Source organism: Papio anubis, chromosome 5 (genome assembly GCF_008728515.1).
Source record: "Papio anubis isolate 15944 chromosome 5, Panubis1.0, whole genome shotgun sequence".
NCBI classification, from domain to species: Eukaryota; Metazoa; Chordata; class Mammalia; order Primates; family Cercopithecidae; genus Papio; species Papio anubis.
The window spans coordinates 125965513-125992964 of NC_044980.1; the positions used below are offsets into that span (position 1 = coordinate 125965513).

Consider the following 27452-nt stretch of genomic DNA (forward strand, 5'->3'; position numbering starts at 1 on the left):
GGTTCAGGAGATGTATGCGTGTGCCTGAATCTCAGGATATGCCCATCAGTTGGCAGAGTGGGGACAGGAAGGCTGGGCATCTCCCTCAGAGGGGTGTACGAAGCCAGCTGGGAAGTGGCATGTGGAGGGGCGGGAGAACTTGGTATCCAGAGGACAGGCTGGGAGGCAGCTAAAAGCTGGCCTTAGAAAGCGGGTGGGCCAGAGAGTGCTGGGCAGCATCGGAAAAGATGCCAAATGTTCCAAACCTGGGTGCTGAGGAGGGCTTTGGTGGAGGGAGCCTCATTTGTACAAACACGTTCATGTAGTCTTCCCAAAGTGTGTTCAACAATTCCTTCAGTGTTGGATATTTAGAAACAATATTAGGATATTATTTTTAATCTCTTGCAAATACAAACAATGCAGTAACAAACATTGTATTTGTGGGAGACTAAAAATGTCATAGCTCAGTTTTTGTCCACTTCCGTGGTTATGGCCTTTGGAAAAATTCTGAGAAGTTGCTGGATCAAAAATTACTCTTTCACTGGCCAGCCATGGTAGCTCACACCTGTAATCCCAGCACTTTGGGAGGCTGAGGTGGGCAGATCACTTGACGTCAGGAGTTTGAGACCAGCCTGGCCAACATGGTGAAACCCCATCTCTACAGAAAATATAAAAATTAGCTGGGTGTGGTGGCGTGTACCTGTAATCCTAGCTACTGGGGAGGCTGAGGCACAAGAATCGTTTGAACACGGGAAGAGGAGGTTGCAGTGAGCTGAGATTGTGCCACTGCACTCCAGCCTGGGTGCAGAGTGAGATTCTGTCTCAAGTAAATAAATAAATAAATAAAAATAAAAAAATTACTCTTTCAGGCTTTTGGTTCACACTTCCCAATTGCTCACCACAAAGGCTACACCAGTTGAATTTCCAGGAGCAGTTTTTGTAAGCACTGGTTTCTTTAACCCTAGACCACAGTGGTGAAGGTAGGTTTATTCAAATGATTTCATACTTTTTAAAATGATAATACATATCCTAGTCATTTAGGCAAAGGTAAACTATTGGTTATTGGTTTTGGAGAAGTAGTCTTTATTATATTTAAAGAATTTCCTTCTATTCCTATTTTTAGGCTTTTTATTAAGAATGCCTGCTGTATTTAATTAAATGTCTTTTCAGTATTATTGAAAACATCTTACATTTTTCTCTTTCAATTTGTTGGTGTTATGAATAATATTGACTGATTTCCTGACAGTGAACCATCATTGCATCCTGGGAATGTGTTCCCTGCTTGAGCATTTGCACACATTCCTGGGTTCTATGTCTTTTTCTGTGTGTGTGTGTGTGTGTAGTGGTTTGTTTATACACCTGCATCTCTCCTGTGAAACTCCCTTTTTAAAATAAATTATCGGCCGGGCGCGGTGGCTCAAGCCTGTAATCCCAGTACTTTGGGAGGCCAAGGTGGGTGGATCACGAGGTCAGGAGATCGAGACCATCCTGGCTAACACGGTGAAACCCCGTCTCTACTAAAAAATACAAAAAACTAGCCGGCCGAGGTGGCGGGCGCCTGTAGTCCCAGCTACTCGGGAGGCTGAGGCAGGAGAATGGCGTAAACCCGGGAGGCGGAGCTTGCAGTGAGCTGAGATCCGGTCACTGCACTCCAGCCTGGGTGACACAGCGAGACTCCGTCTCAAAAAAAAAAAAATAAATAAAAATAAAAGAATAAATTATCCTTGCATAATATTCCTGGATTTGTATGCATCTCTCCTGTGAAACTCCCTTTTTAAAATAAATTATCCTTGCATAATATTCCTGGATTTGTATGTTAGACAAGGACATGGGTCCAAGTCATCTCTTGGATCCCAGTCATTCCTATAACCAAAACCAATTCTTCACAATTTATTCATTTAAAAAAATCACAAGCCATGGGGCTTCAATGCGCTTTATTTTGAATTCAATTAAAAAGAATTTAACGAGTCAACTTTTCCCAAAGAAAACTTTATATTCTATTTTCTTTAGGAGCTCAGTGAATATAAACATTAAGTTTCAATATCAAATCTTTAGAAATACTGTAAAACTATTTAAACAGTGGTAGTTTGCATCTCTTTGTTTGTAATCACTGAGCCCATGAAATTCAAAACCAGACAAATCCTTGTACTACTAAGGATCATAAGCCTGAACTTCTTAAAAAATATCCTCAAAGCTTTGGAATCCAGTAAGAATTAGGAAATGAATGGGATTCAGAACAACCCGAGCAAAACTAGCGCAACCCCACAAAGCGTGTTCAATTTGAGTTTTCATCCTGGACTCTTATTTCTAATGGGATGTTAGAATTAAAAACAGAATTCTGCCTCTGTATTTATAAGTGAGATTAGTCTACAGTTTTATTTTTTATACTATTTTAAATCAGGTTTTATAATCACAATTACACTGGCTATTTAAAACAAACTAAGGAACTGTACTATTTCACCCTATGGTCTTGGGATAGTTTAAGTAAAATTATCTATACTTTGAGGACTTGACAAAACTCAGCTGTACATTTTTCTATGGTAGATTTTTCTTTAAAAAATCCATGGTAATTGCTCTAGTTCAAGTTTCTCTTTTTATAAGTCATTTATTTATTTTTTAACATTTTGCAAGCATTCACTCATTTCCTCTAGGTTCTAAAATTTGTTGCCTCAGAGTTGCAATGTAGTGTTATTTTTTGAGATAAAATCTCACTCTGTCACCCAGGTTGGAGTGCAGTGACGCGATCTCGGCTCACTGCAACCTCCGCCTCCTGGGTTCAGGCGATTCTCCTGCCTCAGTCCCCTGAGTAGCTGGGATTACAGGCACGCATCACCACACCCAGCTAATTTTTGTATTTTTAGTAGAGACAGGGTTTCACCATGTTGGCCAGGGTGGTCTGGAACTCCTGACCTCAGGTGATTCACCCACTTCGGCCTCCCAAAGTGCTGGGATTATAGGTGTGAACCACTGCACCTGGCCTATTTTTCAAGTCTTTTCATCCTCCTGTATCTGCAATAAAATTCCCTTTCTCATTCCTCATTTTGTCTATTTTTGTTTGCCTTTTTCTTTATTGGAGTTGTGAAGGATTAATCTTTTTTGTTTTGCTTTCTATTAATTTTAGTCTCTATTCTTTCTTGCCACTTTTGTTCTCTTTCAATTTCTTAAATACCTCCTTTTCAGGCTTTTAAGCCCCAGTAATTAGTTGGTACAGCCTTCTCTATATCCTGTAAATTTTGCTACAAAATAGTCTCTTTTTCATTGCTTTTGAGACCATTGGTAGTTTTCCTTTTAATTTCCTCTTTGATCCAATAGATATATCCAGGAATGTTTTCTTAATTCTCAGAAAATATAGTTTACAACATCTACTTTTACAAAAATTTAAAGTTTCTTTAGTGATATTGTAGACATTAAAAAATTCTATTTGACTGATGAAAGGCTTTCTATATTTTTATTAAAGCAAACTTCTTGTTTATATTCAATTTTCCTCTCATCTTGTCTCCTTTGTATGTACTATTTAAGTATATTTTAAATCAAGCTCTTCTGTGTCAATCACTCTTGTTTTATGTATTTGTTATGTTGTTTGATATAGATCAGCTGTTCAGCACCTACTGTCTCTCAACATGCTTAGTGCTCTTAACCCTAAATTCCACATTGCCTGATGCTACCATGCGTGCATGCTTTTTTGTTCACCTGTCATCACTATTCTCACCCCTTTAAGGGCAACCTTTTATTATCACTTTATGTGTGTTTCTTGGAAAAAATTTATTGCTAGTTTTTAAAACCAATCAGCTCATCTCTGCTTTTAATTGGAGAATTCAGTCATATTTGGTATAATGAGATATTTCTCAACTACCAATTTCAAACAACATTCTCTGTATCCTCTCTTATCCCAAGAAAGTGAGGTTTAAAGTAAGGTTTTGAGTATTTTTACTCCCCCTTTCTGCATACTCCCTACTTTTGTTTATTTTTTGAAACAGGGTCTCACTCTGTCACCCAGGCTGGAGTGCAGTGGCATGATCTTGGCTCACTGCAGCCTCCATCTTCTGGGCTCACGCGATTCTCCTGCCTCAGCCTATCAAGTAGCTAGGACTACAGGTGCGTCATCACGCCTGGCTAATTTTTGTATTTTTTTTTTTGTAGATACGTGGTTTTGCTAGGTTGCTCCTGCTGGTCTCCAACTCCTGAGCTCAACTAATCCTCCTGCCTCAGCCTCCCAAAGTGCTAGGATTACAGGTATGAGCCACTGTAACTGGCTCCTACTCTTTTTACTGAAATAATTTATCTTTAGTTACAGCTTGGTACCAGAATTTCTTTCATTGTCTCTCTCTTAATGCAAATATCCTCACCTAGCACTTATTGCACAGTTCCAGATAGCCTCTTCTCATCCATTTTACTTTTAATTTTAGATCTTCCTCTCCTGGTTCATTACTTGCCACTATCTCTGTCCACCTTGATGTCTCTAATCTGGCTCATCTGATGTTTGTCTAGTATCTTTCCTTAGGTGTGGCCCATGAGTGATGGGCTCCCTGAGTTCCTGCAAACCCCTATATCTTTCTTTTGTCCTGACAGGTAAATGACGCCTTGCTTGGGAATAGAACCCTTGGAGCATGTAGATGGGATTCCATGGTCTTCCAGCTCCTGTTGCAGGTGAGAAGTCCACTGTCAATTTGATTAGTTTTCCTTAAAACTTGGAGTTCTGGAACTTTATCACTAGTGAAGGGATGTGTCATTTCTCATCAGTTTAGCCTGGGACTTGTAGATCCCTTTTAATCTACAGGATTAAGTTTCTTTAACTTGAATATTTTATTGGAAACTTATTTAATGTTTGACTCCATTCTAATAGTTATCTTTTCTTTCTAAACTTCTGTTCTTCCCACTTCACGGCTCAACCTCTTTATGGGTTTGCTCTGTGAGTTGAGAGAGCTTTTTTTGTTCTTTATCTTTCAGGCTACTATTTTGGGTCTCAGTAGAAACCATGCATTTTTTGTTTTTGTTTGTTTGTTTTGAGACAGAGTCTTGCTCTGCTGCCCAGGCTGGAGTGCAGTAGTGCTATCTTGGCTCACTGCAACCTCTGCCTCCTGGGTTCATGCGATTCTCTTGTCTCAGCCTCCCAAGTAGCTGGGACTACAGGTACGCACCATCACGCCCAGCTAATTGCTGTATTTTTAGTAGAGATGGGGTTTCACTATGTTGGCCAGGCTGGTCTCAAACTCCTGACCTCAGGTGATCTGCCCGCCTTGGCCTCCAAAGTGCTGGGATTACAGGTGTGAGTCATCTTGCCTGTTCACATTTTCCAACTCATCTACTGCAGTTTTAAACTGCGAAATCTGTTTTGTTCTTTTTCTGGTGGCCCCTCCCCTTGAATTTTCTGAAGTGCTTTCTTATTTTTTTTTGTTGGTATTTCTGGCAGCTGTATCTCTTTGGGCTGGTACTCTGTTCTGAGTGACCTTTATTCTGGTGTCCAGGCTCTCTGATAGGTTATTACTACTTTTTGTCAGCTCACTGGGCCCAAGAATGGTTGGTGGCTTCCCCTGTGTGACAGTGGCCTCAGCGTGTAGAAACTGAAGTTGTGAGTGGTGCAGAGGTGCAGGTAGGTGGTCAGTCCCTAGGAGGAAGCATCTCCAGACCCTGGTCTTTCTGCCCTCTTGCCAGTCTTGGTTCCAGAGGGTTCTACAGGGGAGTTAGCTCCATTTGCAGCCCTTCTCACCTAGGGTTCTGAGAGAGAGCCAGAGACCCTAATCTCCAGAAGCATCCATTATTTTTAATGAATTAACTTTTCTCCTGTGCACCTAGAATGGTTCTATGCACCATCTTTGGGAGAATTGAGAAAATAGGCATTCAAATCACTTTTTATAGGGCGCAGTCCTCTTATGGATCCCTGATGGGCAAGGCTGTGCAGGGCATACTCAAATTACTCAAGTCAGGGTTGCTATTGACCTTTCTTGGCTGATGGGGGAAGGGATCCCATGGATCTCTGGAGCCCAAGCTCTACCCAAGGGAGTGCTAGATGTTTGGGCTCCAGAGCCACACTGTCCAGGGTGGACCATAGGCAAATTATAGAACTTTTCTGTACTCTAGCATACTGTAAGCACTTGGTAAGTGGGCTTTTGTTTATGGATATAATTGCTGCTGCTTCTCCTTCTTCACTGGCCAACATGTGCTGCTTGCTTTGACACTATTCTCCAGCCTCCCTTCTAGACCACAGAGCCCCATTCTGTTGGGACCCAGGAACTATTGGCTCAAGAGAGGCAGGATTGTGGGGCTGGATGGGGATTGGGTGCCACGTTCTGATTGTTGTGATGTCAGAATCCTATTCATCATCATTATTGCTGTCTTCAATTGCCTGTGAGGGGCATTGGCCTGAGGCTGTTTCCTACTCTCTCCTTGAGCCTTTATGGATATATTTTGGACAAATGTAATTAGCCACCTGGGGAAGCAGGAGATACTTATTTTATAGGGAGAGAGTTCTTCTCTCTGGAGTGTGGGTATCAGCCTCCATGTGCTCAACATACCTGGAGACTTGGCTGAGACTTGTGCACGTCCCCCCAGCTCAGGACCCACACTTGGTCATGTGACTTGTCATAGGCCAGCTTAGCCGGCAGAGGGTCCACACCTATGGACTTGAAAAAAAATAGTGACAAGTTGGTCATCATTGTTGTGAAAGCTGACATGATGGTCATTTCTGGGCATTGTATGCATGGGCATCACTCCTGGGTGAGGGGAAAGCCAGTCTAGGAGCCTTGCCAATGGTGCCATTTGGGAACACAGGGCAGAAGCTTCCCCTCTGGCTTTTCTCTTGGAGATACACACACACACACACACACACACACACACTTCTTTTTCCTTTTTTTTGAGATGGAGTTTTGTTCTTGTTGCCCAGGCTGGGGTGCAATGGTGCAATCTTGGCTCACTGCAACCTCCGCCTCCCAGGCTCAAATGATTCTCCTGCCTCAGCCTCCCAAGTAGCTGGGATTATAGGCATGCACCACCATACCCTGCTAATTTTGTATTCTTAGTAGAGACAGGATTTCTCCATGTTGGTCAGGCTGGTCTTGAACTCCCGATCTCAGGTGACCCAACCCCCTTGGCTTCCCAAAGTGCTCGGATTACAGGTGTGAGCCACTGCACCCAGCCCAGAAGCATAAAATTAGTTGTCAATAATGTTCCTTATTTTCCTGCATGTTTTACTGAAAGGGACCTAGACCAACATGGCAAAAGTCTGAACACAGAGGCTAAGTTTTTCACTCACGAACCAGCTCCAGGGTTCCTTCACTCTTCCTGAAAGTCTTGGACCCTCAGCATCCTTCCCTAGACTACTGTGTGGCCTAGATTCTGGTGAGTTGGCCCTTCCTCCTAGGTCATCTGAGGTGGACTTTGGGATCATCCATTATCATCCCTCTCTATCTTTGTTCTATTCTGGGCAGTTTCTATCTTGCACAGCCTTTGACTGGTGCCTCTGGGACTCAGAGTATAGCATCAGCAGATGTGCTCTTTTTTAACTGCAGTACTGCTATCCCCGATGATACAGTTTCTCCTGTGGCTCCGTCAAATGAAAGCTGTTTTCTACTTCTTATAATATAGAGTATAAGCTCAAAAACTCTGTTCTATAATGCTCATGTCACCAGACTATGGCCCCCCGCTCTTATTCTTGTCACTGGTCAACATTCTAGTCACTCCCTTTGCTCACTGTCTTCCTCTCTACCATTTACTTGGTCACTAACTTTGGTGCCTTCAATCCATGTGGAAGATTCATCCAAAGCCCTCCTTTCTTAGTTCCTTCTTGGTTTCAACGATCTTTTCCTCCTCCCCACCTCAGCCACCATAACTTATACTTTGTTTTATTTCACCCACCCATATTCTAGTATTCTAGTCTTTCCAATGTGGGGGAGAAAAACCGCATCATCTCTGCCTCCATTGGCCAAAACTTTTGTAAAGAAGTAAGCATTTCTCCTTAACTCACTTTCACCAAGTTTCTGAATTCATGCCAAATTCAGAGATCATTTTGTAATCCTATTTGACATTTCAGTAAGATTCCATATGATTAAACCCTTACATACCCTTCCTTACATCAGGTGGCCTCCCAACTTCCTGGCTTCTCCTCTTCATTCTGACTTCATCTTTGACTGTCTTCTCTCTACCTCCTTTTACTGGAATGCCATGGCTTCTAATAACTCCCTATACTCTGATGACTCTAGAATTCATTCATCTGTTGATGATCTCAACCTAATGTATACAGAATTGAACTCCTGATTTTTCCCACCCTGCTGAAATATATCTGTTCTCCACTCATCACCATCTTTGAAGTCTCCCTTTACTATCTTGCTTTAATTAAAAACCCTTGTCTCCCGAGCCTTAAGTAGAAGCTGTTTTTATTTTCTAGACTTTACATACCCCAAGTCCTTTGTAGCCTCCAGCTACCTATATTTGTTCCTGTCAGCTTCTCTTTATTCACCAAAGGCTTTGGCACCTGACACTGTCTTCCTCTACCCAAAGCTTCCTAATCCATCAGTAACGATACCATCTTGACAACACATTCTCTTCCAGCTATCCTGTTAGTTTTCCCTCTTTATAGGAAAACTTCCCTCAAGTTTGGACTTTAGCTATTCTCTCTCCTTTCTGCTTAACCTTCTCCCATTGGATTTCATTCTCTCATTCTGAGGTGGTATGGAGCAGGAGTCTGGAGAACTTAAACCAAAAATCATTTAAATTCAGGACAGAATTTTTTACAGTCTCAATGCACTGAGCAGCAAGGCTATGGCAGGCAAGAGATCTGATCCTGGCGAACAATCCCTAGGATTAGGGGCAAATCAGAGGCAGGCTGAGCCCTAGCCCTACAGAAGCTGCAACTCAGTCTGTATTCTCTCTGCCTAGCAGAGGAAAGTGTAATTTTCTATATAGAGTGTTTGCCATTAAAAGCTTTATTAGAAACAGAAGATAGGTTGATAGAACATACCCAAATTGAAGCAGAAAGAGACATGTGGGACGCAATGGAAAGTCCTAACTTTTCTTTCCTTTTTTTTCTGGGACGGAGTCTCACTCTGTTGCCCAGGCTGGAGTGCAGTGGCACAATCTTGGCTCATTGCAAGCTCTGCCTCCCAGGTTCACGCCATTCTCCTGCCTCAGCCTCCCGAGTAGCTGGGACTACAGGCGCCTGCCACCACGCCTGGCTAATTTTTTTTTTTTTTGTATTTTTAGTAGAGATGGGGTTTCACCGTGTTAGCCAGGATGGTCTCAATTTCCTGACCTCATGATCCGCCTGCCTCAGCCTCCCAAAGTGTTGGGATTACAGGCGTGAGCCACGGCACCCTGCCTAACTTTTCTTTTAAACAGAGTTCCTAAAGAAATGAGAGAGAACGAGGCAGCAGAATATTTGAAAAAATAATGGCTGACATATTTTCAATCTTTTGAAAGATATCAATATACATATTCAAGAAATATACATATTCTTTGTAAATCCCAAATCATAATAAACACAAAGAATACCATATGTACACACATGATAAACTGCTAAGGACTACAGAGAAAAATCTGGAAAGTAGAGAAAAATGATACAGCACCTTTAAAATAGTAAAAATAAGACTGACAGTTGACCTATCAACAAAAATAACTGAAGATAATGAAACGATAGCTTGAAATGCTGAAAGAAAAGAATTGCCAACATAGAATTCTGTACTCAGTGAAAATTCTATACTCAGTGAAGAACAGAAAGTAAAGATATTTGGTTTTTTTTTGAGACGGAGCCTCCCTGTGTCACCCAGGCTGGTGCAATATCGGCTCACTGCAGTCTCTGCCTCCCAGGTTCAAGCGATTCTCCTGCCTCACCCTCCCTAGTAGCTGGGATTACAGGCCTGCACCACCATGCCCGGCTAATTTTTGTATTTTTAGTAGAGATGGGCTTCACCATGTTGGCGAGGCTGCTCTCAAACTCCTGACCTCAGGTGATCCACCTGCCCCGGCCTCCCAAAGTGCTGGGATTACAGGCGTGAGCCACCGCACCTGGCCTGAGAAATAGAAAGTAAAGGTATTTGAAAAGAAAAACTGTGAGAATCTGTTTCCAACATATCTTCAAGCAAAGTTGGTGTTAGACCTATTCAGGAATTAATGGCAAATGTGTGGGTGAATATAAATTAATATCCTGTGGGGTTAAATTACATATACAGTTAAAATTCATTACCACTACAGTGCAAAAGTAAGGGGGAGGAGGGTGGAAGGAGTTGAAGTGTTTCATGGTTCTAGCATTATTGGGGATATTAAGTAACAATTTGTATGAGACTGTATTGATGCAGTGATGCATGTTATAATCATAACGATGTTAACAAGAGTGCATCATCAACAACAGAATAATAAAAATGTTTGACAAATCCACAAGAAAGCAAAAAGGAGAAAAAAGCAACATAAACAGGTAGGTCAAATAACAAAAGTAACATAGTAGATAAAAATCAATAATATAATTAATTACATTAAACATAAATGGATCAAATACTCCAAGTAAAAGACTAAGATGATTAAATTAGATAAAACTCAACTACACATGGCTTTATAGAAGAGGACCTTAAGTATAATGACCCAGAAAGGTTGAAAGTTAAAAAGATGGAAACATTATACCATTAGAACACTAATTAAAATAAATCTGATTTAGCTACACTAGTGTTAGACAATAGATTTTCAGGCAAGCAGCATTACCAGAGATAAAGAGGGATATTTTATAAAAATAAAAGGAAAATGATATAATTTCAAAGCAAAAATGGATAGAACTTTGAGAAATAAAGTACAACCATAGTGGAAGATGTTAATACACCTCTCTGCAGCTGATGGACTAAGCAGACAAGAAAATCCCCAAGGATAGAAGATCTGAACAAGACAATGAACCAAGTAGATATAATTGACACATATATAGAATACCATATCTAACATCAGAATGCACATTCTTTTAAAGTGCACATGGAACATTTACCAAAATTGATCATAAGCTCAGTCATAAAACAAGCTTCAATAAATCTCAAAGGATTGAAATTATTCAGAGTATGTTCTCCGGCCAGGGGAATCAATAACAGAGACAGCTGCAACATGTCCCATTATATTTGCCAAGAGAAACACGACCCTGGCTACTTCCAACTTTCTTCATATAACAAGCCTTTACTGGGGAAACTGAGCATTGTTGAAAACATACAACTCTGCTCACTGGTCTCACTTTAAATTTATACCCACAATTCTTAAGTGGGCCCTCATTGTTGCCCAGCAGTCCTATCATATTTGCCTGGCCAATTCAGTCTCATGTTCAACTTTTATCTCTCTCTTCAAACCTCCAGGCTTGACTGAGAAAAAGCAACTCAAAAAAAAGTTCATCTAACTACCACCCATTGCATCACCTATTTGTACTTGTGCCTGTACTTGTAAGATATTCCATTTCCTCCTGTTATAATGAAAGAGTGTGATTTTATCTGGGGCTAGATCTCCACTTGTGTGCTTTGGATTTCATTGACTCCTGCCTACAGTCAATGTAGGATGAGGATGCAGGAAAGAAGAACTGTGGGAGTAGTTATTGTCAGTAGCATACAATGTTGTAATGTCATCGACTTTAAAAAAGTTATTTTGGCATTCCCTTCCAGGCACTGCCTCATTTCCTTACATTTACTCACCTTTACAGCAAAACCCTTCCATATGATTGCCTGTATTCACCATCTCCATTTCCTCACCTACAATTCTAACCAGCAGGCTTGCATTCCACCATCATTCGATCTGTTCCTGCCAAGGTGATCCACAACTCTATGGTACCATATCCAGTGGTCAGTCCTCAGTCTTTATAACATGCACATGCTCATCACAGCATAACTCTCCCTTGAAACACACTCTTCTTTTAGCTTTAAGAATATCTCTTTCTCCTAATTTTCAGATTACTCCTCCTTGGTCTCCTTTGTTGGTTTCTTCTCTCCTTACTAATCTTTAAATCTTGGAGTACCTCAGGCCTCCAACCTTGACCTCTTCTCTGTCTATACCACCTCTTGATGATTTCATCCAGTTTTCTGGATTAATACAGTTCATATGGTGACGATACCCAAATCGATATCTCTAGCTTAGGCCTCTCCTTTGACTCCAGACCTGTTTATCTAACTGCTACTTGACTTCTCTACTTACACATCTAACAGTATTTTAAACTTAAATCACCCCCCAATCTGCTCCCTGCCTTGCCCGAAGTCTCTTCTATTGTAGTGTATTAGTTTCATATTGCTGCAGTAACCAATTACTAGAGATTTGATGGCTCAAAACAAATCTCTTACAGTTCTGGAGACCAGAAAGCCAAAATCAATGGAAACCAGTGCTCCTTCTAGAGGCTCTAGGGGAGATATGGTTCCATGCCTTTTTCCAGTCTCCAGAGCTGCATTTCTTGTATCCCTTGGCTTCTGGCCCCTTCATCCCATCTTCAAAGCCAGCAATTCAGCATCTTGTTTCAGTTTTCACATTACCTTTTTCATCTATGCAGTCAAATTTTTCTTTGCCTCCCTCTTATAAGGACATTTGTGATTGCATTTAGGGCCCATCCAGGTAATCCAGGATAATCTCATTTAAAAATCCTTAATTTAAACACATCTGCAAAGTCCCTTTTGCTATATAAGGTGACATCCATAGGTTCTGCAGATTTGGATGTGGACATCTTAGGGGCTATTATTTAGCCTACCACACATTGTAAATGGCATCACCCTTCTACAGTTGCTTAAGTTAAAAGACAACTTAAATCCTTTTTCTCTCAAGCCTTATATTATCTGTCAGAAAGAATCTATCAGAAAGTCTTTCAGGCTTCATGGTTAAAATACGTCAAGAAACTAATCATTTCTCACCACCCCTACTGCCGTTGTCATCTCTTGCCTGGGTTACACCAGACCAGATCTCTGCTCCATCTTCCTGTTCTTTTGAGACAGAGTCTCGCTCCGTTGCCCAGGCTGGAGTGCAGTGGCATGATCTCGGCTCACTGCAGCCTCCACCTCCCAGGTTCAAGTGATTCTCCTGCCTCAGCCTCCCGAGTTGCTGGGATTACAGGCACCCGCAACCACACCTGGCTATTTTTTTTTTTGTAGTTTTAGTAGAGATGGAGTTTCCCCACCTTGGCCAGGCTGGTCTCGAACTCCTGACCTTAGGTGATCCGCCCACTTCAGCCTCCCAAAGTGCTGGGATTATAGGTGTGAGCCACCACACCCGGTCCTTGTTTGTTAACACATCCACCAGGTTGATTCTTTAAAGATCTAAGTCAGATTGGATCAATCCCCTGATGAAAGCCCTTCTGCAACTTTCTCACTGAAATGTCCTCACTTTGGGCTTTGTTCTAGCTCCTGACTGGCCTCTGAGGCCCTGTGTGAGTGGGCCCTTGCATGGCCTGACTTCATCCTCCCACTCTACCCCCTCACCACTCTGCCTGCTATCAGAGTCTCAGTCCTACCTGGCATCTCATTCACCTTGAGGGAGAAGGCCAATTGAAAATAGTCTTCCAGTTCCTCTTTTGCTTTGAACCTGGATTTTCATAGTCCTTATTACTTACAGTTCTCTAAAATTCTCATTTATGGTCTGTTCCCAACTAGAATATGAATTCTAGGGACATTATTGCTCATTCATGGCTGTTTCCCTACATAGTAGACAATCAATACTTATTGAATAATTACACATGAATCTTTCCCTCCTTTAGTCTGACTGGTTGGCACAGGAGCTGGGGAGTATGCAGAAAGCAAAGAAGAATGTGGCAAGCTGTGCCCCAGAATTTGAAGTTTTCCTCACTCCATTAAAGAGGTGTACCTGTAGGACTTTCTGGGCTCGGATGTCAACCACAAGGACTCTGCTCAGTGCTGGCTGGGCCACATAGATGTACCGGTTCCGGACGTTGACTGCAGATGCCCACTGGCAGGGCTGGGTTGCATTTTTTTCTCTTTGAGGACAGATTTCTTCCTGCAAAAGAGATAGGCTGTCATATATCTTCTTAATTGCCCTTTCTCTCCAACATCTCTAGGTACCCTCTCCCCTGATTCTCCTCTGTGCCTTTTTTCCCCTCTCAGAATCCTTTGGATCCATAGAACAGAGCACCCAAGCCCTCCCACATCACCAACTTCTCACTTAACATTCCTTTAATTTTTGGGGGCTAAAACTCCTTTTGCACCCGCTCAGTTAGCAGCTTCCAGGTCCATGTTCTTCTATTCTGTATGCTACCTTCTCCCTCTCCTCATCCTCATTTTAAAAACTTCTGTTCATGGCCAAACTTCTGAAAGAGTTGCCTATACTCTTTCTCCACTTCCCACCTCTCGCATGCTCCTTAACACTCTGGCTCTAGTCCTCAGAGTTGACATTTTCTCCCAGAGGTCAACATGGACTCCTTACTTACTACGTTAAACCCATGTTGACTCGCCCTCTGTTCCCTCTCCTCCATCCTCCCTTGGTGGCTGATCCTCTGTTGCTGGACTCTGCTCAGTGTGCTGATCTCTATATGCTAGCATGTCCAGGGTTCTTTCTTGTTTCTTTCTTCTCTAAAATCCACCCCCTTGTTACTCTCATTGAAACCTATGGCTTTAAACACAGTCTATGTGCTCACAATTCATACCCAATTCATACCTTTAGCTCAGGCCTCTTCCCCGAACTCCAGACTTGAATAACCAACTGCCTAGCTCCACTTGGTTGTTCAAAATCAACTCTTAATTTTACTTCCTAATCTTGCTCATTCTACTGAAAACCTGGCAATTGTGCTATTTTACTTCCATAGGCCAAAACCTTACAATCTAGTGAAAGGCCATCCTTGATGCCTCTAACCTCAGGCCCCATCCAATGTCTCACAAGTCATTTCAGCTTTACCTTCACAATATATCCAGAAATAGGCTTTGACCATTTCTGCTTCATCACCCTGGCTCAAGTCACGCTACCTGCCACTCAGGTGACTGCTATAGCATCTGGATATGCTCCTGGGTTCCACCATAGCCTCCCAACCTGTTCTTGACACAGCAGCCACAGGGATCGTTATAAAATGAAAGTCAGATCATGTGACTCGTCTTTCTCAATTCCCCCTCTCCCCCAGTAACATTCTTTCTTGCTCAGAATAAAATCCCAAGTCTTTCCTACAAGGCCCTCTACGTTTGGTCTCCTGCTTTTCTCTTTCCCGCCCCACTCCACGCCATGGGCATGTTCAGCATTCCTCAGTCATGCTGCTCTCCTGCACCAGGGCTTTTGCCTTGGCTGTTCCTTTTGCTTGGAATATTCTTCCCCAGATATCTACAGGGTTTATTCTCTCATTTCCTTCAGGTCTCTGCTTAGTGTCACCTTATTGGGAGGTCTTCTCTGACCTCATCTATCTCAGCTCTCCTTCCACCCTTACTCTCTTACTGGCTGCATTTTTCATTTACCACTTGAGTTTCTGCATTCATTTGTCTAGCTGCGCACAGCCTTTCCTCCTTCGCTAGATTGTAAGTTCCTTGAGGGCAGGTCTTTGGTTCACTGCTGTATAATTAGCACCTAGTACAGTGCCTGGCACAAAGTCAGTGCTTAAAATGTATTTGTTGACAGAATAAATGAGTGAAAAAGGGGACCTTCTTTTCACTTGTCTTACATGATATACAGTCTCATGGTTTTCCTCATGACTGTGGCCCAACTCTGTCTCAATCTTCTTTGTGTTTCTTGTTAGTCTGCCTGTCCCTGAACTGTTGGTGACCCCAGGGTTCTGTTCTAAATGCCCATCTCAAATCACTTGTACCTGCCCTTGTCTGTCCCATTTGGCCAACACTCACATGCTAATGGCACCCAGATCTGTCTTTATCTCAGAACCTTCTTCTCCAGCTCCTGCTTAGTTCTCTCATGCCACCCCCATTTCTCTCCTAGGTGACTGCAATAGCATTGAAACCAGTCTCTCTCCTTTTACTCTTGTTCTCATATTTAATCCTTACATAACCCCAATTTGCCTATGAGACACCTGCGGCTTAGAAAGGCTAGGTAACTTTTCTAAAGCTACTTAGTCTACAGAGGTGGGATTTGAACCCAGGTCTACCTGACTCTGAAGCCCATGTTCTTATCTGTGACATCACACTGCTTCTTTCTGGAAAATGTAGACATCTAAGCCAGCAGAGAGGCCTGACGTGGGATGCACCAGTCTCCTACTCACCAGCCCTTCAGGAAGAGGCTTGTCCCATTGTAACTCTCGTTAGGTGTTTGAGCAGTTTCTAGATGCAAAAATCGTTCTTTGGGATTGTTCCCCAGCTCACCACAGTCTTATGTTGCCTGAAACACCTTCAGGACCTCTGTGTCTTGTGTCTAGCTTCTTATCCAGGAAAACTGAATCCCGGTTAGGATTTGAGAGAGTCCCTCCAAGTTACAGGTTAGGTTATTACAAATATATGAGAAATGTGTGCCAATGTGATGGAGTGCAATTATTTAAACCTAATTGCTAGAACTCTTTCTAACTGGTTTCATAGCTGTTATTAATATATGGAAGGAACATTGATGGGAAATAACACTTCTAAAAAATAATTAACTCAAATTAAACAGCCTGGAAAACAGCTTTTCCCAAAGCCACAAATGTGAGAAATGGAACAGCCTGAGATATACCAATAGCCAGCACAGCAATGCTTTAGGAACTTGCCTGGGCCAAGCCCACTTCCTCCTTGGTCTCAAGTCCATAACTATTCACTGAGTGAATTGTGCACAGTTATTGTGTACAACTGAGGACACACTGTGTGTATCCTCAAGGGGAAGGCATATGTGGGCTTGACATGACCCTTTGGGCTTCAACACTATAGTCCTATCCTCAAGGAGCTCAGGGTATCCCACAAGGCCAAGTGGGAAACAAGCCAGAGGAACGGAGGCCTGGTGTGGGGCTATAGCCCTGGGGCAGGCCTCCTAAGGCTATCCCGGAAGGGCTTTCCTGGATCCGCTATCAGCATCATCTCTCCTGCCTCTGCCCACTGAATGTTCCATTGTTATTTTCTACCTGGCCTTAGTTTCCTGAAGGCCACTGAGAAAACACCTGTTTGGCAGCTGTCTGTTCACATTGCTGTCTCCATCATTTGACTATGAATTTCTGGAGGCCAGGAACCCATTTGTACCGCCTGGGCCTCACCTGAGGCTCAATGCAGAGAAGTGGCTTCTGGATGAAGGAATGAGAGTTGTAAATTCTCGGCCTCCTCTATTCCTCTCTTAGCCTGGGAAAAATTTTGAAACCACACCACATATGGCAAATGGAATTTTAGAAATCAAATGGCATGCCTGGTTAAAGATGGACTTTTAGGATTTTGCCTGTGTATGATGTAGAAGCCGCCCCAGGCACAGATACTTACATAGCTCATGAAAATCTTTTCCGTGGGTTTGAGGTGCCTCTGGATCTCACAGTCCACAGGATGGATGACGATGATGCCGTCGTCGGAGAAGACATAGAACATGTTTCCCACGCTGAGGCCTGGGAGGAGCAAATGGAATGGGCATGCCCCTCCAAGCAGTTGGCCCCTGGGCAGGGTCACATGCAGCATTGAACACACAAGAAACCGGCCACGTGGATGCATCTGGTGCAGGCACGAGATGCAATTCCTGGTCAGGGTGGGGTAGAATGAGCAGCCAGCTCGTAGCTGGATGGGTGCAGAGAGGGCCCCCAGGACTATGAATCAGTAAAGCATGTCACAGGCTGCGTACAGCTGCCCTAAGTCATCTAGGGTTGGCCACAGGTTTTCAGATAAAAGCCTTGGCTTTCACATGCATTTGACATTTCCTGTTCTGAAAGGGAAAGCCTCCCTTGATTGTTCATTATATACTAGTCACATCAGGATGGCTCAGTGGATGCCAAAGTAGCAAAGGCTTTCATTTGATTTTTTAAACACGTGTATGTACAGTGTCACTTCCTGGAATGTGGAGTCCTAAGAATGCTGCCCTTTGCCCAAACTTTGTCCTGGCTGTGCTGGCCAACCCCTCTTTCCAGACAGCTTACTCTGACTTCTGCCCCCGTCCCCGCCACCCTTGTTTCTCTGTGGCAGCCCGTGCCAGTCATGCCCCCCTGCCTGCCCTGACCCCGGCCCAGGGCTGTGGCTGTCTGGGGAGAGGGTCTAAGCAAACTGGCCGAGAAGGGGCCTTGGGGACCAGTTAGCTCAGCCTCCTTATTTTAAAGACAAACTGAGGTCCAAGGAGGGAAAGGGGCTTGTCTGAGGCCACCCGTCTCTGTGCCAGAGCTGGGGCTAGATCCTGGGCCCTGCCTTCTGGCCTCTGTCCCTCATTCTGTCTCTATAAAGGGGAAACAAGGTAAAAAGAGATGTAAGCTCTAGAGTGTTCCTTCCCTCTTTCCTTCTCCCTGTTTTTCTGTCTCCTCATTTCTCTCTCCCCTTTCCCTTTCTTTCTTCATTTCTTTTAAATCTAGAACATTAAGATCTCTATAAATTCTAGGGTAAACATGTAGAAAAATCTCTTTTCTAGTTTTTTTTTTTTTTTTTAGCTTGCTGAGAAAACTGGTATGCTGGTTTAATGGACTATCTGGGCAAGTTTTTAGTGAGTTAGAAAACAATAACACAGGAATCACTGTTTTACTTTTTTCCAACAACTCTGCAGGCAGTTTTCTGGGCCTTAGGTCCTTGGCAACCCAGAGGCATTAATGTGGGTGGTCCTTGCTGTTGAACAAGGGGCTGACTCTATGATAACCCGCAGCCGCCTCCAGCGTCTGTGCTGAGTCAGGCTCTGGGCAGGAGGGCTCCTGCCAGCAGAAGCAGCTGGAAGCCAGCCTCTCAGAAGCTGCGAACACCAGGGAGTACCCAGCATAGCTCTCCATAAGCAATCCCTGGGGAATCTGGGGCACTGGGCAGCCTATTTCTCGAAAGCCAGATGAAGCTGACCTCCTGCCAAGAGTCTGGTCTTAGCTCCACAGCATCTTGGTGTTTGGAGCCAGCACTCCAGCACACACCTGCTCTGACCCCATCTCTCTTACCCACAACAGGAACTTCTCTTCTGTCCTCTTTCATCTGGCAAACTACTTCCACTCAAACCTAGGGGCCAGAGGGGGTCAAAGTCCCCGCTAAGCCACAAACTCCAGGAACAGCCACCCACGGCTGCTTGGAAAATTGGTAGCTGGAAGAACCAACATAAGACTGAAAGCATAATAGAGCCCACATGGGGTTTGTGGCTATAGCTACATGCCGGGCTGAGTGCAGTGCCTCGGCCTTGCTCACAGTCGGCCCTGGAATATGAGGCTCAACAAACAGTCATTCAACAAATAATTGACTTCACGGGATACCCCGCTGCCTGATCCAGCTCCCTAGAAGCTGCCTGAGTGTAGCTTCTGCTAACAGGGCCTGAAGGAGCTGTTTTTGCTTTTGTCTGTTCTCATCTCATTTCTCCTATTGAGACTTAAGTGTCCCCTGAGGCCTGCTGGCTTCTTCATTTTGGCTCCCTATCCCTATTTCCGGACCTCGACTTTCAGGAGTGAAGGGTACAAGCATCTAGCTACCCAGGCAGGATGGAATTTGTTCACTGCTCAATTGTTCAATATACCTACCAACCCTATGCCCCAAGGCGGCTATGGGTCTTTAGCGGGCACTTGGGTCTTTACAGCTGATTTCACATCCCACAGGGCCTCTTGCATTCTTGGCAGGTCTCTACTTCTGAAACTTGAGACCCTTTGTAGTAACCTCCCCTTAGCAAACCACCACCTCTTAAACACTTGAGTGACTGTGCATCTCAACCTAGGTGCTGCTCGTTCAGCAGCCGTGAGAGCCTAAGGGACCGCCGTGATCAGCGACTGTTGCTATTGACAGCAGTTCCTCATTTTCTGGGCTCTGCCTTTGTTTTGTTCCCAGACTTATCATGTCAGCTTTAGTGCCTGACGTTCAGGGAATTGTTCTGAGTATGTGTCTGCATTCATATGCCAGACTGCAGGTAACACCGTGTGAAGTTCTTGAGGAAAAAATGAGATGGGAAATGTCTTGGTTTTCAAACAGGGAGATTTTGTGCTTAACCCATCAATCACAGGGTACCTCCTGCTGCTGCCCACTGAGCTAGAGAATGAGTTGCCACAAGGGGATCTGGACTCTTATCTGTTTGTGGGGACAGGGACCCGGGCATGTATCTGTACCCCACACAGTGACTCAGGCTCTGCCACCAGCTCCCACACGTGCCCACTATATTTTGAGTCATATGAAATTGTCAATATTAGACCACTATGATGCACAAAAATGGCAATTTCATATGGCTCAACTTACTAAAGAGGTACAGTGACTATCTAGTAGAGATTGACAACTTTTTTTGTCGTTTTTAAACCACACAAGATAGGCAAAGCACTAAATCCAACACCAGTCAGCTACTGGAAAAAAATTTAAGGCCCACATCCGACTAGGAACCCCTGCCAACTGTTCTGCTTCAGCGGAGGTTACAAGCCACTTTCAATGAAAGCTTTGCATTTAAAAATTTCTCATTAAAGACATGAGTACATTTTAAATTTGATTCAATGCATATGCCACTTGTACTTGACACTGACTTCCTGCTCCCATACTTGTAGGGCTGCTTTGCGTGTGGGAAACCTGATGGCAGTTCACGGAAAGATGGCCCATCACAGAACCACACACACATGATCACAAGCATGACGCAAAACAATGAAGCTTGGTACCTTCCTCTCGCCACAGGATGTTTGCAACTGGAGCAGCAGAGAATGAGGAAAGCAGGAATGTGAGGGAGGAAAGGAAAAAGAAGAAAGCAGTATCAAACTTTTACTGTAGTGATTCCATTTATGAAGATCCTGGTACCTAGTCCATCACTTACAGAATCTGCATTGCCTTAGGAACAGTATCTTGGGGGAAGCTCTGGACATGAACAAATGCTTTCAGGTCTCCAGACACTTTTGATTCCTAAGTAAATCTTTGAAATCATGCCCCAGGACCACAGAAGCTAATGGAATTTCTCACATTCTATGGATGATCAAGAGTAAGCAACATCTCTCCCAGATTTCCTGGACTACCACCAGGAGAAGTGACTTTCAACTAGGATTCTCCTAGGATGACCATGTGAAATACTTCTGATTATCTATTTTGATGAAAGTGGCTTAAGCCTGGAGCCTTTGACCATGATCAACACCCACGTCTATGAAATCACACCTGCAGGCCTACCTGGGGAGCAGTGGTTATGAGGAGAGCACACTTAGCACACCGATGGGCCGGATCCCTAGCGTAAAGGCTACCACACTCCCAAAGGTGTGCATGTGTGCACAGGCCAGGTTCTGAGCCACTGTGGGACATCAGTACCTGGTGGGCGGATAGTGTAACTGATTTTGTGGATGAAGGGCAGAGGTTCAGGGCATACAGCAAGTAAAAAGCAGAGCTGGGACTCCACTATTTGGGTTTCCTTGTGTTCCCGGGCTCTGTCTGCTGTCCAGGGAGTCTCCCTGTCTGTTTTCAGAGCTGTCTAGGTTGCCAGGGAAGGCCTGCTCACCTCTGGGTGCCCTCTGATTCCAGCTTTATGCACAGAGGGATATGAAGTCCCTGTCTTCACGGACTCATGGTTGGCAGCTGTGGCCCTGGTCAACTGGTGCCCTCCTTTGCCACCCAACACCCCTCAGCCAGCTCAGAAGCATAAATGCAAGTGTCGACTCACGGGTCTTTCTAGCTGAGTCTTCAATGAAGAGCGAGGAGATATCTTCATCCACACCCACTTCATTTTTGGCAATGCAGGTGTATGCCCCTGTGTCTTCATACCGAACACTGCTGATGTGGAGTTCGCTCCCATTGGCTGCAGAAAGGACAGTGCTCAGGGTGGACTGCTCAGCTGGAGACGCCCTCACTTTCCTTTACGGGGCTATGAGAGTGTTAGGGCTGCCCAGCCCCTGGGCAGCCAGCAGCCCTGATCATATGCCCAGGAAGGGCTGGCACATCTGAAATGCACTGAGGGTGAGCTGGACCCGAGTGACAGCTTCTCATTATTGCTCTCAGAAAGCTCAAAAAGACCTGTGTGAGCCCAGATAACAGGGAAATTTGGGAGCCATCTGTTCATTCCTAACCTGTCTGACTTAGAAACAAATTATACTTCTCATTTCCATTCCTGGTGTCTCAGCTGGATTTGAATGGGAATATCACATAGATGTCTACCAAGGGCAGTTCTTACCTAAAAGGGAGAGCTGTTTAGACATCTGAGTTGAGACATCCACGCCGTTTTTCAGCCAAGTGATTCTGGGCATGGGAATGCCCTCGGCATGGCATCTCAGGCTGGCCACCACTCCGGGCTCCTGTGCCTGGCTCTCTGGATAGACGCGGATGACTGGTGGCACTGTGGGTGAGAGTCAGTGCTGGTGAGAAAGAGATGGCCCTGACCTGGACTTGGGCCTGTGGTCCAACCTGAGACCCTGCTCCAGAGGGGGTGAACCCAAGAGGTGACTGGAGTTCTGTGTTTAACCAGCTTACAATAATCCTGTCTAGCAACTCTAGCTCTAAAAGAAAGGGCTGTAAAATGGATTGCAGACAATAAACATGTCAGACTTTGTACCCTATGACTCATGGCTTTCATCATTATTCTAAATACGATCAGAAGGCCATCCAAATATTTAATGCTGTTCAGCTGCTACATGTAAAGAGCAGCAGCCACTGAAATTTATTTCTGAATAAAATGAATAAAATTTAGATATATTCCCTTTCTGTTATCAGAAAGCCATTGGATAGGGGTTAATTTCTTGCAGGAAATGTATCACAAAACACTTATGGCACTGACTGGCAGGGCCTCTGTTCTGGGGAAGTCCATTTTCCAGTGGATCATTTTCATTTCTCCACTTCTCAACCCCCGGAACATGGGTGAAAGGCCAGGTGTGCCCTCCTCAGCTTGAAGTGACTCAGCCATGGGCCCTGGCAGTCAAGTTCAGGGTTGGGGGTGTGACCCTGCCCACTCACCAGACAAGCATGGGTGGGCAAGGCCCCACACCCTCCACAGAGCTCTGGCCCTACCCAGTGTGGCTGTGGGGAGGGACCTGGAAGAAGCAACGAGGGTCCTCCCTCCTACCCCTAGCTTTGGGTCCAGGAAATAAGTATCATTTTTAGTGGAATTGAGGGTTCTTCATTAGCTATACCTTTTACTTTACACACTTTCAAAAAGGATTTGTGAGATGTAAACATACCTGCATATTAAACTAAACTAAACTAAACACACTGCCCCTGGAGATGGGGGAGATGGATTCTTCTTGAAGTGGACAGCTACATTTTCCTAGAGTCATCTGGAAGTCCCTGTTGTTCAGTAAAAGAAAGCATCTAGTACTTTAGAACTGAGATTTTTTTTTGGTTTTTCTTGGGACCAGAGCATAGAACAAATTGATACTTATGTAGAAACAGGCAATGGTGTGGATCCCGGGACCTGAGTGGGGTAGAATTTTTGTGACTCATGTGGGGTGGGCAGAGGATAAAAGAAAAACTCCACTGTCTCACTGTAAGAAATGAACTCTGTAGCTCCTGTCACAACTCCTCAAGGGCTGCTCATAATTCCATCAACTCAGTCTGAATTTCAAGTCTTCTCTTGTCTGTGGGACACAGTTGGGGGCAGGGGTGAAAGCTAAATGGACAACCGCCAAGGGAGACAATCCCATCCAATGGCCCAGAGCTGTGACAATAACATGAGCTCAGAGCACCCAATACCAAACCACACAGAGACCCAAAACAATAAAGTCGGAGTCCTCGCCTCAGTTTTTCTTTGTTTTAAGCTCTGGGGGAGAATGCCAGGGAGTGGCAGAAAAGCCTGTCACAAGTCAGGCCACTAAGGATGGAGGAGGTCCACGGAGCTCCAGCGGAGGCACATCTGGAGGACTGCTTCCAACAGAAATGTGTGGCTCTCTTCTCTGACCCCTGTTTGATCCAAAGAGGAAAGAAAGAAACTTCCCTGCTTGATTCAAAGAGGAAAGAAACAAACTTCCCTACACCTTGCCTTGGGTAGAGGGAGGAGTGGGGTTCCCTTTGAATAGATAGAATTTTGGTCGGAATTCAGGAACACAGAGATAGAACCTGGAGTACTGGTCTGGGGGGTGGTTGGAGAAGGTGGTAGGGTAGAGCCACCAGAGTTCTAGAGTAGGAATGGCCAGGACCTGGGGTTAATAAGCTTGGGTTCTTACTAGATCACTGTCTATTTCTACAAGCCTGCCTGGCAACCACAGAGTAAACTTAAATAAAGTAGAAGAATCATCAGTGGAGACAGAAGCAAAAATGAATGAATCAACCAGAAAGCTGAAGAGCAGAACTGGTTTAAAAAAAAAAAAAAAAAAAAAAAAAAAAAATCTAAGAGCTGTTTGTAAAACCCAACAAAACAACTAAATTCCTGGGACGTTTGATCAATGTAAAAATAGAAAAAGAACACAGAGGGGATTAAAATATATGAGAACATTCAATTATTGGTAATAAATGTGAAAGTCTCAATGAAATGGATCATTTAAAAGGAAACTTTAGACCAGGTGTGGTGGCTCATGCCTATTATTTCAGCACTTTGGGAGGCCAAGGTGGGCGGATCCCTTGAATCCACATGTTCGAGACCAACCTGGGCAACATGGCAAAACCCCGTCTCTATCAACATACAAAGATTAGGTGTGGTGGCACACACCTCTCTGGTCCCAGCTACTCAGGAGACTGAGGTGGGAGGACCCCTTGAGCCCACGAGGTCGAGGCTGTAGTGAGCCATGATTACGTCACTGCACTCCAGCCTGGGTGACACAGCAAGAACCTCTCTCAAATAATAATAATAAAAATAAAAAAGGAAACTTGGAAGTACCAGCATTGAATTAAGGGGAGAATATTTGAAACAACCGTAAAGTACTAGTAACTCAAAAGGCATTCTGACAAGTTTTTTCAGATAATTCCTTCATTCATTTAAGGAATGAATAATTCTTAGAGCATGGAACAGGGAAGATGTTCCAAATTACATCATGAAGGTAGCATAACCTGGACACCAGAACCTGGCAGAGAATGCAAAAAAGACTACAGACTGATCTCACTTAGGACGAGATACACCAAAATTCTAAGTAAAATATCGACAAGTCAAATCTAGCATGGTATTAAAAGAACATACTATGGGCAAGGGTAATATGTTTCAATGGCTATTAGGAAATCTACCATTAATCATTCCGAAGTCAAAGAGAAAAACCATTCGATTCTCTTGTTAGACACTAGAAGGGCCTTTGAAAAAAGTTCAAAATCAATTTCTTGGGGAAAAACTCTCAATAAAATAGGAACAGAATGATATATTCTTCATACAATGAAGAATATCTCTATAAAAAGAAGAAACGGCACCATCCTTTTTCAAATGGTGAAACATTAATTTGGGAAAACTGAAGAAGGACAAAGGAAGGGAGGCAGTACCAGACTCCCAATGTCATGCTGGATGTTGTCAATGGAAGGCAAGAAATGAGAGGTACAAATAGTACCAAGGTGGAGAAAAATGATATGTGGCTATATCCAGGTACTGCACCAATAAAGCTATAAGGATTAATTGGTACGTAAAGAGGCCAGTACCAAAACGTACAAAATTAACAGTTTGCTTATACACCAGCAATGGCCAGACAAAAAATATAATGGAAGTCAATGAAGAAAACAATAAAATTTCACTGACGATATTAAAAAAGGCTTGGATAGTTGAAGAGAGATGTTCTTGGGTAGAAAGACTTATATCGTTAGGAAACAAATTCAAAATTAAGCCATATGTTTAATCTAACTCCAATTAAAAAATCATTTGGTAGGTGCCAGGTGCAGTGACTCATGTCTGTAATCCCAGCACTTTGGGAGGCTGAGGTGGGCGGATTGCTTGAGTCCAGGAGTTCAAGACCAGCCTGGGCAACATGGTGAAACCCTGATTCTACCAAAAATACAAAAAATTAGCCAGATATGGTGGCATGCACCTGTAATCCCAGCTACTTGGGAGGCTGAGATGGGAGGACTGCTTGAGCCTGGGAAGTTGAAGCTGCAGTGAGCCTAGATCATGCTATTGCACTCCAACCTGGGCAACTGAGGGAGACCCTGTCTTAAAAAAAAAAAAAAAATCAATTGGTAGGGGCTTGACAAAACAATTCTGAATTTAGAAAAAAAATATGCAAGAACAGCTGAGGAAATTTTGAAAAAGGAGAATGATTGTATTTTGCTATACCAGATAGTACAAAGTTTGACAAATGTTGCAAAGTGGGGTGGAGGGAGAGAGGACCACAGAAAAGCTGAGGGCCTTCTGAGTGTGGCACCACCTTAATGATCTTGCTGCATTTTACAAAGCTGTCAGTTCAATACTGTGTAGCCAAAGTTTACTAAATGCCAGCCAAGTGTCAGGCATGTCACACACAGCAGTGGGTGAGACAGCCTCAGGCCCTACCCTCATGGAGCTTTCTGTCTGGGGGAGGTGATTCAAGAATTAACCATGAATGAGACAATCACTTCCAGAGGGAGCTTTGGGAGCATGGGGACAGTGGTCCCAGAAAATTGTCAGAATAGGGACTAGGCTCCACACTCTCAGTTCACCCAGGAAGTGCTTCCTGATGTCTGCAATGCCTGTCCTTTTACTGGTGGTGGGCTTGTCCAGTGAACTGGAAACTTAAGGAATGAGCTTGCCTCTGTATGGTGGGTGGTACACCGGCCCCTCAGTGAGGTGGCCAGCACCAGTGCTGGACACTGGCCTGTGCCTCAGCCCTGGCCTCTGATAGGAATCCTGCAGACCCACATGAATTGCACAGAGGGCACATGGCGGGAGCTTGGTAAAGCACAATGCTGGGCTCACCCCCAGTGTCTGATTCCTAAGATCTGAGATGGGGCTAGAGGATGTGCATTTACCTAACAGGTTCCAAGGGAGACCCTGAGTCAGTCCTGACTTGGAAGCTCTCCCAGACCAATTCAGGGCTAATTTTGAACTGAAGTGCATGCCAGTGTTCTAGAACAAAATGAAACCTGACTGCAAGTCAAGGGTGTGGAATGAATCATTCACTTAAAAATACATGACTAGGCCGGGCGTGGTGGCTCACACCTGTAATCCCAGCACTTTGGGAGGCCGAGGCAGGTGGATCACGAGGTCAGGAGATCGAGACCATCCTGGCTAACACAGTGAAACCCTATCTCTACTAAAAATACAAAAAATTAGCTGGGTGTGGTGGCGGGCGCCTGTAGTCCCAGCTACTTGGGAGGCTGAGGCAGGATAATGGTGTGAACCCGGGAAGTGGAGCTTGCAGCGAGCTGAGATTGTGCCACTGCACTCCAGCCTGGGCAACACAGCCAGACTCCGTCAGAAAAAAAAAAAAAAAAATTACTAAATGCAAGACACCTGGGTCTCCATTAGCAGGGGCAAAAAAATGACTCACATGTACCTAGAGTGAGATGCGCACTCTGCTGGTCTTGAGGGTTTTTTGAGCCAAAGCAGGTAAGATGACTCCCCGCTGGCCTCCAGCCCTTCAGCAGCACTAAAGAGGGAGCCTCAGATGTGTCTGCTCCAGCTCTGGTGCCCCTGTGTCTCCCCAGTTTTGCCCCAACTCTCTACTGGGAATCGTTAGGCCTCTTCTCCTC

General features: G+C 44.1%; 1 protein-coding gene across 3 annotated transcripts in view; it reads right to left on the reverse strand.

The window, feature by feature from the left end:
- The window catches only part of FSTL4 (follistatin like 4), a 439124-nt gene that overhangs the window by 10929 nt on the left and 400743 nt on the right, over window positions 1-27452 (reverse strand). For all 3 annotated transcript variants that reach the window (XM_017959857.3, XM_009209070.4, XM_003900097.4), the window contains 6 exons: window positions 22060-22221; window positions 21553-21687; window positions 20573-20599; window positions 17274-17392; window positions 13762-13911; window positions 6492-6599 (listed from right to left, as the gene is read on the reverse strand). In XM_017959857.3, the coding sequence (XP_017815346.2) occupies window positions 6492-6599; window positions 13762-13911; window positions 17274-17392; window positions 20573-20599; window positions 21553-21687; window positions 22060-22221 (701 nt within the window). The remainder of the gene's footprint in view (window positions 1-6491; window positions 6600-13761; window positions 13912-17273; window positions 17393-20572; window positions 20600-21552; window positions 21688-22059; window positions 22222-27452) is intronic.